Source organism: Xenopus tropicalis, chromosome 9 (genome assembly GCF_000004195.4).
Source record: "Xenopus tropicalis strain Nigerian chromosome 9, UCB_Xtro_10.0, whole genome shotgun sequence".
In the NCBI taxonomy this organism is placed as follows: Eukaryota; Metazoa; Chordata; class Amphibia; order Anura; family Pipidae; genus Xenopus; species Xenopus tropicalis.
This window is the reverse complement of record NC_030685.2, coordinates 2,736,539-2,750,470: the sequence shown is the minus strand read 5'-3', so window position 1 is coordinate 2,750,470 and position 13,932 is coordinate 2,736,539. Positions and strand designations below refer to the sequence as shown.

The 13,932-nt window shown below is 47.8% G+C and overlaps 1 protein-coding gene across 1 annotated transcript; it reads right to left on the bottom strand.

The window, feature by feature from the left end:
• Positions 1-1,324: 1,324 nt before the first annotated feature.
• Positions 1,325-4,514, bottom strand: LOC116406510 (oocyte zinc finger protein XlCOF29-like). The gene is made up of 3 exons (XM_031893041.1): positions 4,479-4,514; positions 4,246-4,336; positions 1,325-3,793 (listed from the first exon to the last, which is right to left on the bottom strand). The coding sequence occupies exons 2-3, from the start codon at positions 4,289-4,291 to the stop codon at positions 2,313-2,315; spliced, it is 1,527 nt and encodes a 508-aa protein (XP_031748901.1). The 5' UTR covers positions 4,292-4,336; positions 4,479-4,514; the 3' UTR covers positions 1,325-2,312.
• Positions 4,515-13,932: the final 9,418 nt, after the last annotated feature.

Below are 13,932 nucleotides of genomic sequence, written 5' to 3'. Positions count from 1 at the left end.
GGATAGGGCCGGATATAAGGGTAGGCACATGCCTAGGGCACAATGCTGGGGGGGTGAGACATGTACCTCTTCTACTCCCCTACTCTGCGTCCCCCCACTGCCGGCTCATTGCTAGTCTTGGCACGTTGGCGCATTGTGCTCCCCCTCACTGTCAGCGCACACACAGGGATAAACAAGCGCATATGTGCTGACAGTCAGGTACTGGGAACACAATGACAGGAGGGAGTGGATTGTGTGGTGGGCAAGGTGGCCGGTTGGGTTGCCTAGGATGCCCAGCCAGTCAGGCCCAGCACTGGGACTGGATCATTAACTCCCACATGACATGTGATTGGTTGACAACTGTGCAGCTGGGAGGTATGGCCCTTAAAAGGGGTGGTTCACTTTTTTTAGGTAAATTTTGTTTAGTTATATCACGCAGGTCACAGCTCTAAAGGAATAGGTTATATTTCCAGGGGGTCCTGGTTGCACCAGTCTCCCCAGATCTTGTCAAATTTGTTGTATGTCTAATGAGAGGAAGAGCTCCATCCACCAACCATCTCCAGAATGTTAGGGAGGAGAGTTCCCCCCATCCAGTGCACAATTAATGTTTTTTGGCATAAAACATAAGTGTGCGTAGCCTAACTCTGGCCGCAAACAAACCGTTGGGTCCACTATCTGTGGTGTACCCAGTTCGTCGGTCAGGATCTCCATTATTTTAGACCACAGTTCCTTTATGGGGGGGGGGCAGGACCAGGCCATATGGATGAAATTGGCCCCAGGAGATTTACATCGTGGGCAGAGATCATCCAGTCTCCTACCAAATCTCTTCAGCTTAAAGGGTGTTCTGGGGGATTGGTGTAGGAATTTCGACTGTATGAGCAACTTTTCAATTGGTCTTTATTATTTATTTGTTATAGTTTTTGAATTATTTGCCTTCTTCCAACTCTTTGCAGTTTTTAAATCAGGCAAAAAACAATGGCTCTCTGGGACACCAGTTTTATTGTTTGTGTTACTTTTTATAACTTTCTTTCCTATCCAGGCCCTCTCCTTTTTTTTTTTTTTTTAAATACCAATCTCTCATCTAAACCACTCCCTGGTTGCAGGGACCAAATAGTTGCTGAAACTCCAAACTGGAGAGCATCTGAACTGAAAATAAAATAACTAAAAAACTATAAATATGGCCTTGAGCAGTACTTATAGGCTTGGGGGGTTGCTTCTTTTCTTCTGTGTTATAGCATGTAGAGATTTCCTACCCCACAGGATATTTACCATCTAGAATAATCCTCCCCCCCCCCAGCAGCAAGAAGCATTTGCACAGTAGGTAGAATAAAATGAAGGAAGCAGATTAATAATTAATATTTTATTAATTTATGTTTTTCTTTTTTCTAATTACCTGTTAGCAAATTAATCTGAAACTGTAAATATCACATAAATCTCTCATTAATAGTAATTAAATAGCAACAGATTCCACAAGAGCTTACAGACATCACAGCAAGTCCCTGCCACAGTGGAGTCCCAGGTCCCACTACACACACTATGATTCTACCTGCATGTTGTTGGGACTGCGGAGGGAAGTTGTGTAGAAGAAAATGACAAATTCCTCTCTGCAATATAAGCAAAGGCCACAGTATTGTGACACAGCAACTGCTAATTATGCTTATCCCCCACAGTCTCTGCAATATAAAGAATATATCACTCAGGAGAAAAGCATTGCTTTATTAAACCCAGGGTGCAGCTGAATCCCAGCACTTTCACATGATTTGGCTGAATCTTTAGGGTTTGTATCTGGCGGAACACTTAGAAGTCATGTGACTTTAAAACTCTGTGACACTTTTTTTTCCAGACACATTTTTAAAATATTCATTAAAAGGGGTGGTTCACATTTAAGTATTTTTAGTAACTTTTAGTACGTTATACAATGGGCAATTCTAAGCAGCTTTTCAGTTGGTCTTCAGTTTTTATTTATTATAGTTTTGAAATTAATTGCCTTCTTGCAACTCATTGCAGATTTCAAATGGGAACTAAAGAACTATTGCTTTGTGAAACTACAGTTTTATCATTAACTTTTCATAACTTATTTTTTCTATCCGGGTCCTCTCCTATTCATATACCAGTCTCTCATTTAAACCGCTCCCTGGTTACTAAGGTCATCTGAACCTTAGCAACCAGATAGCTGCTGAAACTCCAAAACAGGAGAGCTGCTGAACAAAAAGTGAAATAATGAAAAAGCTACAAATAATAAAAAATGAAGCCCAGTTGTAAATAGTCTCAGAATATTATGATCTACATTATACTAAACGTTAACTTAAAGGTGAATAACCCTTCTAACATATTCAACTATTCACTGTTTTACCATCCCCAGTGTTACCCTCGGCCTGTTTGTGAACTTTGCGATGGGTGTTAAGGCGCGAGCTGCTTATAAAACATCTCCCACAGTCGGCGCAGCAGTAGGGCCGCTCCCCTGTGTGAATTCTCTGATGTACAATAAGGTGTGGGCTCTGCGTAAAACACTTCCCGCATTCGTTGCACTTAAAGGGTTTCACTTTGGTGTGAATTCTCTGATGCAGCGTTAGCTTGGTGCTCTGTGCAAAACACTTGCCGCACTCAGAACAAAAGAAGCTTTTCTCCCCTCGGTGCATTCGCTCATGTACAATCAGGTTTGCGTGATCAGTGAAGCATTTGCCGCATTTGGAGCAAGTGAACGGCTTCTCCCCCGTGTGGATCCTTACATGCACCATAAGGTTTGAGCGGTAGGCAAAACATTTCCCGCACTCGGAACAGGTGTACGGCTTCTCCCCTGTGTGTCTCTTCTTATGTATATTGAGGTGCGAGCGATCCCTGAAGGTCTTCCCACATTCAGTGCAGGAGTAGGGCTTCTCCCCCGTGTGGGTTTTGTTATGCGCCCTGAGGTTGGTGCAGTTGGTGAAACATTTCCCACATTCCTTGCAAGGAAAGGGTTTCTGCGTTATGTGGAGTCTCCGGTGAGTAACGAGATCTGTGTGATCTGCGAAACCTTCCCCACATTCAGAACAAGAGAAGGTTTTACCTTCTGTGTGGCTTTTCAGGTGGACTTTCAGATTATAGCGGCGGGTATAACTTTTCCCACATTCGGAACATGTGAACGGCTTACAGCCCGGGGGACTCTGCTCTGCAAGTGGATTAATGCTGCAATCGGAATAGTTATCCCCTTCACAGGACAGTGTATCCTCTTTAATAGCATTTAATAAATTAGTATCTAGCAAACTGCTATTTAGGCAGAATCTCATGATAGAAGTAGGTGTATCTGTGTCCTGAGTCTGTTCCCCTGGTGAATTAATGCTGCAATCTGATTGGGTTTCCTCTTCCCATGATGCTGGCTCCTCTTTAATAGCTACTGTAATATAATCCTCTGCCGAGCCGTTATTCAGGCTGCATCCCATGATAGGAGTAGGTGTATTTCTTAGCTGTACTTCTTCTGTAAGTGGATTATTCCTGCAGTCTGATTGGTTCACGCTTTCACATGAAGCCGCCTCCTCTTTAATCCCATTTGATATATAATTATCTGCCAAGCTGTATGGTGAATCTGTTCTCTGTGGCTCTTCTGTAAGGGGATTAATGCCGCAATCTGATTCGATTCCCTCTTCACATGAAACTGGTTCCCCTTTAATGCCATTTGCTGGTGGGGGCTGTTCCACTGGAGAAATGTCAGGTTTTGAGAGATTTTTGTGTTCATAATTAACCAAATCCTCAGCTAAAATCTTGGCTGGGTCATTATTAGGCCATAATGTTGCTTCCAGATTACCCGTAACAATGCTCTTATCTTCATATTCACAGTCTGGTGAAGATAAAATATAAAAATATACTAATGTTACATTTCATCCTTTACAAGACCTGTTTAATGTAAACTCAGACAACTTTCTCTACGAGTGGTAACAAGCACGTGAATATCATGTTTCCCCTCATTCAGGGAATGGCTAGTTGTCTTTTACTCAAGTAAATATGCTTATGAGGGTTTACAGTTTTCCTCCTTCCCAAAAATTACTGCAAATTGCTCATCTGAGCATTTTTTCCTCTACTTTTTTTTTTCTTTCAGTTTTAATGATATTAGCAGTTTTAAAAAGATTTTATGAATTTCAAGAGCAGTGACATGTGCACTATGTACATGTTTATTACTGCCCAGTCATTATATGTAGCATGATGTCCTTATTTACAGTCCTTGTACTTTTCATATTGATATTCAGTTAAACTGGAGGGTTTTATATTTTGTTCCATACAACCATTACTCACCCAGTGGGTGGAGCTGCTGGGGCTCCTCCTCCTCCTCCTCCTTCATCCCTTCCCTGTAAAGGGCCTGGTTTCCTTTTATATATTCCCACTCCTGCAAGGAAAAATAGATGGAAACATCCTCACACCTTATGGCAACCTGGCACACACAATGTTACAGTCATCCCCCAGCCAGAGAAAGGGATTATCATACACTGTTACTAAACAATAAGGGGGGATTGGGGGGCCGCACCCACCTCTCCAGTCAGCAGCTGGATGATGTTGGAGATGAGTTCCAGGATCTTCTTGTCATTTTCCTTCTGTATGACGGAGCCAGGGGCATGCAGGGCCCCCAAACCCACAGTTGGGCTCTTCTTCTTAGGGATGACGTAGCCCTATGTATTGAGAGGGAGAGAGAATGATGAGTGTGTAACGCAGCAGAGAGACCCCCTTTGTACAGACAGACAGTCTCTTCTCACTGTGCCACTCACAGTGCCCCCCTCACCTCTCCAGTCAGCAGATAGATAATCTCCAGTGTGAGATTCAGGATTCTCTCCTTCCGCTCCTCATATTTGTCCTTCTTCCCCATCACTGGGTCACTCGCTTCCTCCCACATTCCCATTGGCTCCTTGTAGGAAGGACTGGCCTGGAAGTGGAATTAAGTAGTTAGATATTTCTAAAGTGGGTTATTCCCAGCAATATCCCCTCCAAGAATTAAGGCAGACTGCAGATTAATTCACCCCGCTATAGTTCCAGTGGTACCCAGGGCACAAATAAGCACTCACCCCAAATCCCCCCCTAACTGGCCTTCAGGCTGGGCCCCCTTAGCCCATAACAAGGTTACAGATATATAGAAACATTGGGGTAACAGTCACCCCGCTATAGTTCCAGGGGTACCCAGGGCACAAATAAGCACTCACCCCAAATCCCCCTAACTGGCCTTCAGGCTGGGCCCCCTTAGCCCATAACAAGGTTACAGATATATAGAAACATTGGGGTAACAGTCACCCCGCTATAGTTCCAGGGGTACCCAGGGCACAAATAAGCACTCACCCCAAATCCCCCCCTAACTGGCCTTCAGGCTGGGCCCCCTTAGCCCATAACAGGGTTACAGATATATAGAAACATTGGGGTAACAGTCACCCCGCTATAGTTCCAGGGGTACCCAGGGCACAAATAAGAACTCACCCCAAATCCCCCCCTAACTGGCCTTCAGGCTGGGCCCCCTTAGCCCATAACAAGGTTACAGATATATAGAAACATTGGGGTAACAGTCACCCCGCTATAGTTCCAGGGGTACCCAGGGCACAAATAAGCACTCACCCCAAATCCCCCCCTAACTGGCCTTCAGGCTGGGCCCCCTTAGCCCATAACAAGGTTACAGATATATAGAAACATTGGGGTAACAGTCACCCTGCTATAGTTCCAGTGGTACCCAGGGCACAAATAAGCACTCACCCCAAATCCCCCCCTAACTGGCCTTCAGGCTGGGCCCCCTTAGCCCATAACAAGGTTACAGATATATAGTAACATTGGGGTAACAGTCACCCCGCTATAGTTCCAGGGGTACCCAGGGCACAAATAAGCACTCACCCCAAATCCCCCCTAACTGGCCTTCAGGCTGGGCCCCCTTAGCCCATAACAAGGTTACAGATATATAGAAACATTGGGGTAACAGTCACCCCGCTATAGTTCCAGGGGTACCCAGGGCACAAATAAGCACTCACCCCAAATCCCCCCCTAACTGGCCTTCAGGCTGGGCCCCTTAGCCCATAACAGGGTTACAGATATATAGAAACATTGGGGTAACAGTCACCCCGCTATAGTTCCAGGGGTACCCAGGGCACAAATAAGAACTCACCCCAAATCCCCCCCTAACTGGCCTTCAGGCTGGGCCCCCTTAGCCCATAACAAGGTTACAGATATATAGAAACATTGGGGTAACAGTCACCCCGCTATAGTTCCAGGGGTACCCAGGGCACAAATAAGCACTCACCCCAAATCCCCCCCTAACTGGCCTTCAGGCTGGGCCCCCTTAGCCCATAACAAGGTTACAGATATATAGAAACATTGGGGTAACAGTCACCCTGCTATAGTTCCAGGGGTACCCAGGGCACAAATAAGCACTCACCCCAAATCCCCCCCTAACTGGCCTTCAGGCTGGGCCCCCTTAGCCCATAACAAGGTTACAGATATATAGAAACATTGGGGTAACAGTCACCCCGCTATAGTTCCAGGGGTACCCAGGGCACAAATAAGCACTCACCCCAAATCCCCCCCTAACTGGCCTTCAGGCTGGGCCCCCTTAGCCCATAACAAGGCTACAGATATATAGAAACATTGGGGTAACAGTCACCCTGCTATAGTTCCAGGGGTACCCAGGGCACAAATAAGCACTCACCCCAAATCCCCCCCTAACTGGCCTTCAGGCTGGGCCCCCTTAGCCCATAACAAGGTTACAGATATATAGAAACATTGGGGTAACAGTCACCCTGCTATAGTTCCAGGGGTACCCAGGGCACAAATAAGCACTCACCCCAAATCCCCCCCTAACTGGCCTTCAGGCTGGGCCCCCTTAGCCCATAACAAGGTTACAGATATATAGAAACATTGGGGTAACAGTCACCCCGCTATAGTTCCAGGGGTACCCAGGGCACAAATAAGCACTCACCCCAAATCCCCCCCTAACTGGCCTTCAGGCTGGGCCCCCTTAGCCCATAACAAGGTTACAGATATATAGAAACATTGGGGTAACAGTCACCCTGCTATAGTTCCAGGGGTACCCAGGGCACAAATAAGCACTCACCCCAAATCCCCCCCCTAACTGGCCTTCAGGCTGGGCCCCCTTAGCCCATAACAAGGTTACAGATATATAGAAACATTGGGGTAACAGTCACCCCGCTATAGTTCCAGGGGTACCCAGGGCACAAATAAGCACTCACCCCAAATCCCCCCCTAACTGGCCTTCAGGCTGGGCCCCCTTAGCCCATAACAAGGTTACAGATATATAGAAACATTGGGGTAACAGTCACCCCGCTATAGTTCCAGGGGTACCCAGGGCACAAATACCCACTCACCCCAAATCCCCCCCTAACTGGCCTTCAGGCTGGGCCCCCTTAGCCCATAACAAGGTTACAGATATATAGAAACATTGGGGTAACAGTCACCCCGCTATAGTTCCAGGGGTACCCAGGGCACAAATAAGCACTCACCCCAAATCCCCCCCTAACTGGCCTTCAGGCTGGGCCCCCTTAGCCCATAACAAGGTTACAGATATATAGAAACATTGGGGTAACAGTCACCCCACTATAGTTCCAGGGGTACCCAGGGCACAAATAAGCACTCACCCCAAATCCCCCCCTAACTGGCCTTCAGGCTGGGCCCCCTTAGCCCATAACAAGGTTACAGATATATAGAAACATTGGGGTAACAGTCACCCCGCTATAGTTCCAGGGGTACCCAGGGCACAAATAAGCACTCACCCCATATCCCCCCTAACTGGCCTTCAGGCTGGGCCCCCTTAGCCCATAACAAGGTTACAGATATATAGAAACATTGGGGTAACAGTCACCCCGCTATAGTTCCAGGGGTACCCAGGGCACAAATAAGCACTCACCCCAAATCCCCCCCTAACTGGCCTTCAGGCTGGGCCCCCCTTAGCCCATAACAAGGCTACAGATATATAGAAACATTGGGGTAACAGTCACCCTGCTATAGTTCCAGGGGTACCCAGGGCACAAATAAGCACTCACCCCAAATCCCCCCCTAACTGGCCTTCAGGCTGGGCCCCCTTAGCCCATAACAAGGTTACAGATATATAGAAACATTGGGGTAACAGTCACCCCGCTATAGTTCCAGGGGTACCCAGGGCACAAATAAGCACTCACCCCAAATCCCCCCCTAACTGGCCTTCAGGCTGGGCCCCCTTAGCCCATAACAAGGTTACAGATATATAGAAACATTGGGGTAACAGTCACCCCGCTATAGTTCCAGGGGTACCCAGGGCACAAATAAGCACTCACCCCAAATCCCCCCCTAACTGGCCTTCAGGCTGGGCCCCCTTAGCCCATAACAAGGTTACAGATATATAGAAACATTGGGGTAACAGTCACCCCGCTATAGTTCCAGGGGTACCCAGGGCACAAATAAGCACTCACCCCAAATCCCCCCCTAACTGGCCTTCAGGCTGGGCCCCCTTAGCCCATAACAAGGTTACAGATATATAGAAACATTGGGGTAACAGTCACCCCACTATAGTTCCAGGGGTACCCAGGGCACAAATAAGCACTCACCCCAAATCCCCCCCTAACTGGCCTTCAGGCTGGGCCCCCTTAGCCCATAACAAGGTTACAGATATATAGAAACATTGGGGTAACAGTCACCCCGCTATAGTTCCAGGGGTACCCAGGGCACAAATAAGCACTCACCCCAAATCCCCCCCTAACTGGCCTTCAGGCTGGGCCCCCTTAGCCCATAACAAGGTTACAGATATATAGAAACATTGGGGTAACAGTCACCCCGCTATAGTTCCAGGGGTACCCAGGGCACAAATAAGCACTCACCCCAAATCCCCCCCTAACTGGCCTTCAGGCTGGGCCCCCTTAGCCCATAACAAGGTTACAGATATATAGAAACATTGGGGTAACAGTCACCCCGCTATAGTTCCAGGGGTACCCAGGGCACAAATAAGCACTCACCCCAAATCCCCCCCTAACTGGCCTTCAGGCTGGGCCCCCTTAGCCCATAACAAGGTTACAGATATATAGAAACATTGGGGTAACAGTCACCCCGCTATAGTTCCAGGGGTACCCAGGGCACAAATAAGCACTCACCCCAAATCCCCCCTAACTGGCCTTCAGGCTGGGCCCCCTTAGCCCATAACAAGGTTACAGATATATAGAAACATTGGGGTAACAGTCACCCCGCTATAGTTCCAGGGGTACCCAGGGCACAAATAAGCACTCACCCCAAATCCCCCCCTAACTGGCCTTCAGGCTGGGCCCCCTTAGCCCATAACAAGGTTACAGATATATAGAAACATTGGGGTAACAGTCACCCCGCTATAGTTCCAGGGGTACCCAGGGCACAAATAAGCACTCACCCCAAATCCCCCCCTAACTGGCCTTCAGGCTGGGCCCCCTTAGCCCATAACAAGGTTACAGATATATAGAAACATTGGGGTAACAGTCACCCTGCTATAGTTCCAGGGGTACCCAGGGCACAAATAAGCACTCACCCCAAATCCCCCCCTAACTGGCCTTCAGGCTGGGCCCCCTTAGCCCATAACAAGGTTACAGATATATAGAAACATTGGGGTAACAGTCACCCGCTATAGTTCCAGGGGTACCCAGGGCACAAATAAGCACTCACCCCAAATCCCCCCCTAACTGGCCTTCAGGCTGGGCCCCCTTAGCCCATAACAAGGTTACAGATATATAGAAACATTGGGGTAACAGTCACCCCGCTATAGTTCCAGGGGTACCCAGGGCACAAATAAGCCCCCAAATCCCCCCCTAACTGGCCTTCAGGCTGGGCCCCCTTAGCCCATAACAAGGTTACAGATATATAGAAACATTGGGGTAACAGTCACCCCGCTATAGTTCCAGGGGTACCCAGGGCACAAATAAGCCCTCACCCCAAATCCCCCCCTAACTGGCCTTCAGGCTGGGCCCCCTTAGCCCATAACAAGGTTACAGATATATAGAAACATTGGGGTAACAGTCACCCCGCTATAGTTCCAGGGGTACCCAGGGCACAAATAAGCCCCCAAATCCCCCCTAACTGGCCTTCAGGCTGGGCCCCCTTAGCCCATAACAAGGTTACAGATATATAGAAACATTGGGGTAACAGTCACCCCGCTATAGTTCCAGGGGTACCCAGGGCACAAATAAGCACTCACCCCAAATCCCCCCCTAACTGGCCTTCAGGCTGGGCCCCCTTAGCCCATAACAAGGTTACAGATATATAGAAACATTGGGGTAACAGTCAGTATAAGGGGTGAGGGATACCTTGCAGTCACAGGACAGGAGTGGAACACACAGCTCAGGATTCCGCCTCTATCTGTTAGTCACCCGCTTCTGTTCCTGCTTCCTGTTTCCCATACACAGAATTGCTGAGCTGCAGTTGCTGTGGGGAGGAGGGGGGGTTGGGAACACACTCACTTATTGGCTAAGAGGGCAGGGGGCGGGCCACACGCAAGCATTGCGTAATGGACAGTTTGGGACAGACTTACTCATTGGCTAAGAGGGCAGGGGGCGGGCCTGACGCAAGCATTGTGTAATGGGTATTTAGGAAAGACTTACTGATTGGCTCAGAGTGCAGGCGCTAGTGAGGGGTACGCAAGGGGGCGGGGGATTGCTAGGGACAGTGGCGCAGTTGCTGGGTGTGTGACAGCATTTAGAGCCGCACCCCGCACGCCTTTACCCCCTTAAAATCTGCTTCCAGCTAAGGCTGTGAGGGAACGATACGCTCAGCCTTAAATGAGAAATAAGAAGCCCTTGGGCTCTGTTACTGTCTCTATGGTTCTTTTAGCCTAGAGACTCTGTAACCCAAGGGCACAGTAATACATACCGTGACTCTCTTCCAAAGAACGGCGTCACCATGGAAACAGGGATTCAGGATTTTGCTCCGGAACTTTTGGTTTCCATGGTAACGGCAGGAGCAACTTATCAGTTGCAGAGTCTTTATGTTCCCATGGTAAGGGCAGTGGGAATAACCAGTTACCCACTGTGACATCACTAGCCGAAATCCCGTGCCTATGGCAACACCAATCGCAAGAGACTGGTTCCCTTGGCAACATCTGTGGCAGTTACTGTCCCCAGTATTAGAACTGATTTGCAGACTAGTTTATTCAGTTGGCAAATAGTAGGGTAAATCAGTTACTATGGCAACAGCTGCAGTTCTGCAACTAAATAGAGCAGAAGGCTGGAGAGCAGTCTGTAGAAGTATTAGCTGCAAACAGTGCACTTACTCAGGCATCATAGGTATTGGTATCAGGGTAGGCAGGGGGGTCAGCCTTCTGTTACCCCGAGTTACCAGCCGCACATAGAGCTCACACATGGGCAATTACAAAATACCTAGCAACCAGGCAGTGGTTTAAATGACAGACTGGAATATAAATATGTGTAAGACTGAATAAAAAGATAAGAGATAAAAAGTCAGCTCACAAAACAATACATTTTTGGCTTCCAGTTTGAAAGTTCCCACTAAACTGCCAATATTAGCACTTCCAAACGGGTCTCATAACAGGCAATGGGGGGTAACTAGGGTGCTTTTCTGCAGCCTCACCTGCTCTAATGGAGAAGGCCTCCCATGTGCTTTCAGCCATACAATAACAACATAAATGTTTATGGGCTGTGGTAGAAAACTACAGAACCTGCAATTTGCCCAGGTAGACATGGAAAGGACATACAAACATGTAAATATTATATATACTCATAGAAACGAACAGAGGACTCCAGCCCAGCAATGCTAACTACTAGGGTCCACTTTCCTTTTCCATAGCTTCTGGACTGTTGTAGCCGCTGTTAATGAAAGGCACACCAGTACTGCCGAAAGTCACATCTGCCACCTTGTATTTATATTAATGACTGCATAACCTTTGTTACATTGCTGCCACCTTCAGAACATAAACGCTCGGTTTGAGTTGGCTGTAAATCTTGACAGGACAAAGTGAATAGAATTACAATGCACATTACAGTCGCAGGAAAACTTCTTACTCTGAGGGTACAAGTCACTGATATTTGCCTTTTTTATTTTTGTAGGGATCTCCCAAAATTGGGCTCCTAGGATGGTTACCCCCAGGATAGACCCCAAGGGTGGGTAGTACTTAAATAGTGCAACACCTTGGGTGGGTTGGCACCTAAATAGTTAAAGGAGACATATTGGATAAATGGGAAAACCCTAACCCTGTAGGCAATTATGAATAATATCCGGTGCTGGTTTCCCTTTTGGCTAAACATTAACCCTATCTGTAACAATGGCCCCTTTATTGGAGCTCCCTATAGATTCTCTCAGGTCCCTGTCTGGGTTTCACATGAGGGGTGGGCGTGTCCTAACGGTCCCTGCCAGAAGCACAGTAGGAGGGGGAGAGCCAATCACAGCCCTGCACTCACACAAGCAAAGACAGGCTTCAGTTCCCTATCAGGTCAGCCTAGCTGCTGATTGGTTCCTATCCTACAGTGCAGGGTACGGAGGGCCGCCGGCTCCCCAGCTCATCCAGAGAATTCAGCCAGCAGGAAGTGGAACAGATGGGCGGGGCTAGTGGGGTTTGGGGGGAATTTCTCAATAAATCAGTCAGAAACACAACTTTTTAAGCACAATCCTTCTATATCTAGAGGAGTATAATTCCCTGGTACATTCATAATTTTTATAGGATATGTCTCCTTTAATAGGGAATTAGCTTCCCTGCAGTTCAAGGTTATGGCCACAGGGTGGTGCACACAGTATAAAAGGCTGTGCAGCCAGGTCTTCCTGCCTGGGACCCCTCTGGAGAGAGGATAGTGACAGGCTGGGTTTAGAGAGAAAGATATCTGTCATAGGCCGCTCTAGGAGTGGCAGACAGGGTATTTGGCTGGGCAGCTTGGCCCCACCAGGAGACATATTGAGATTAAGATCTCCCAGCACTTATAGCTGGAGTCGGGGACTAAAGAGATAGGAATAGGAGTTTGCCTAATCCGGGGGGATAGCCGGGTGACATTTCCGGAGTGAGGTCTCCAAGGGGTGTCCGCTCGGCGTGAGTACCGGGGATAGCCCTAGAGAGGGTATTCCGGCGTGAGTACCGGAGGGAACCCCAAAGGGAGGGTCATTTGGCTGGAGTGTTACCGGTATCCCAGGAGAGAGGGATTCCTAAGGGATAGAGAAGGTATCCTGATATATCCTGTGTCTCCTGTATGCAAAAGCTGTCTGCCACTCTTCAAATAAACACAACACTTGGTTCAGCATACTTCAGAGTGTGTGTGTATTACTCCTGGAGGATCTACACTACCTGGTAAGGATATACCCCAGTGAGGGGGCAAGGTACTAGGAGTGCTGGGAGTCCCCACCGAGGAGCAATATATTAAGTTCTCAGGAGGGGAGTTATAGTTCATTCTATCCCTATCCTGGGTGGAGGCACGCTAAAGTATAAAGAAACATCTGTTCCCCAAAGTAAGCGGGGCTCAGGACTCCTGAAAGCGCCAAGTATAGTGACATATCAGCAGGTAGTGCCACATCTGTTTATAAAGTGGGCTACATTTTTTAGTCAGATTGTGTAATTCACATAAGGATACACTGCAGCTGAGAATGGATCAAGCCTCAGCTAATACAATAGGAGCAGAGCTACAGGTGGTGCAATCCTTGAACCCAGTCACCTCCTGTTCTAAGCAACCCGGGAACCAGAGGCAGCGACTATAGGAACAAGCTGATGGGACACTGATGCGCTTTCTATAAGCCAAGGGCCTGCTGCACCTACGTACCCAAAAATCTGCACTATTCCCAGACTGCACTTTCTTTACAGCTAAAAAAATGGTTCTCACCACTGACTGGGTGTGAAGAGGCAGCGCAAGGGTTTATGTAGCCTTAAACCGGTCACATGGGGCGAACATCAGTGATACATTTATTTGGCTCTCACAAATGGAATAGTCCTTCCACAAATGTGTATATGCTTCTCAACAAGCCGTGCTGGTAGTAAAACCGCTGAGTAATGCAGAAAGATAACCCAAAGAGCAAACA

What these genes read in the sequence shown, in the direction of transcription:
- LOC116406510 (XM_031893041.1), bottom strand. Translation starts at nt 4,291, where the DNA reads ATGAAGGAGGAGGAGGAGGAGGAGCCCCAGCAGCTCCACCCACTGG. An exon ending in CCAGCAGCTCCACCCACTGG is followed by an intron (nt 3,794 to 4,245) that starts GTGAGTAATGGT and finishes TATCTTCACCAG; the next exon opens with ACTGTGAATATGAAGATAAG.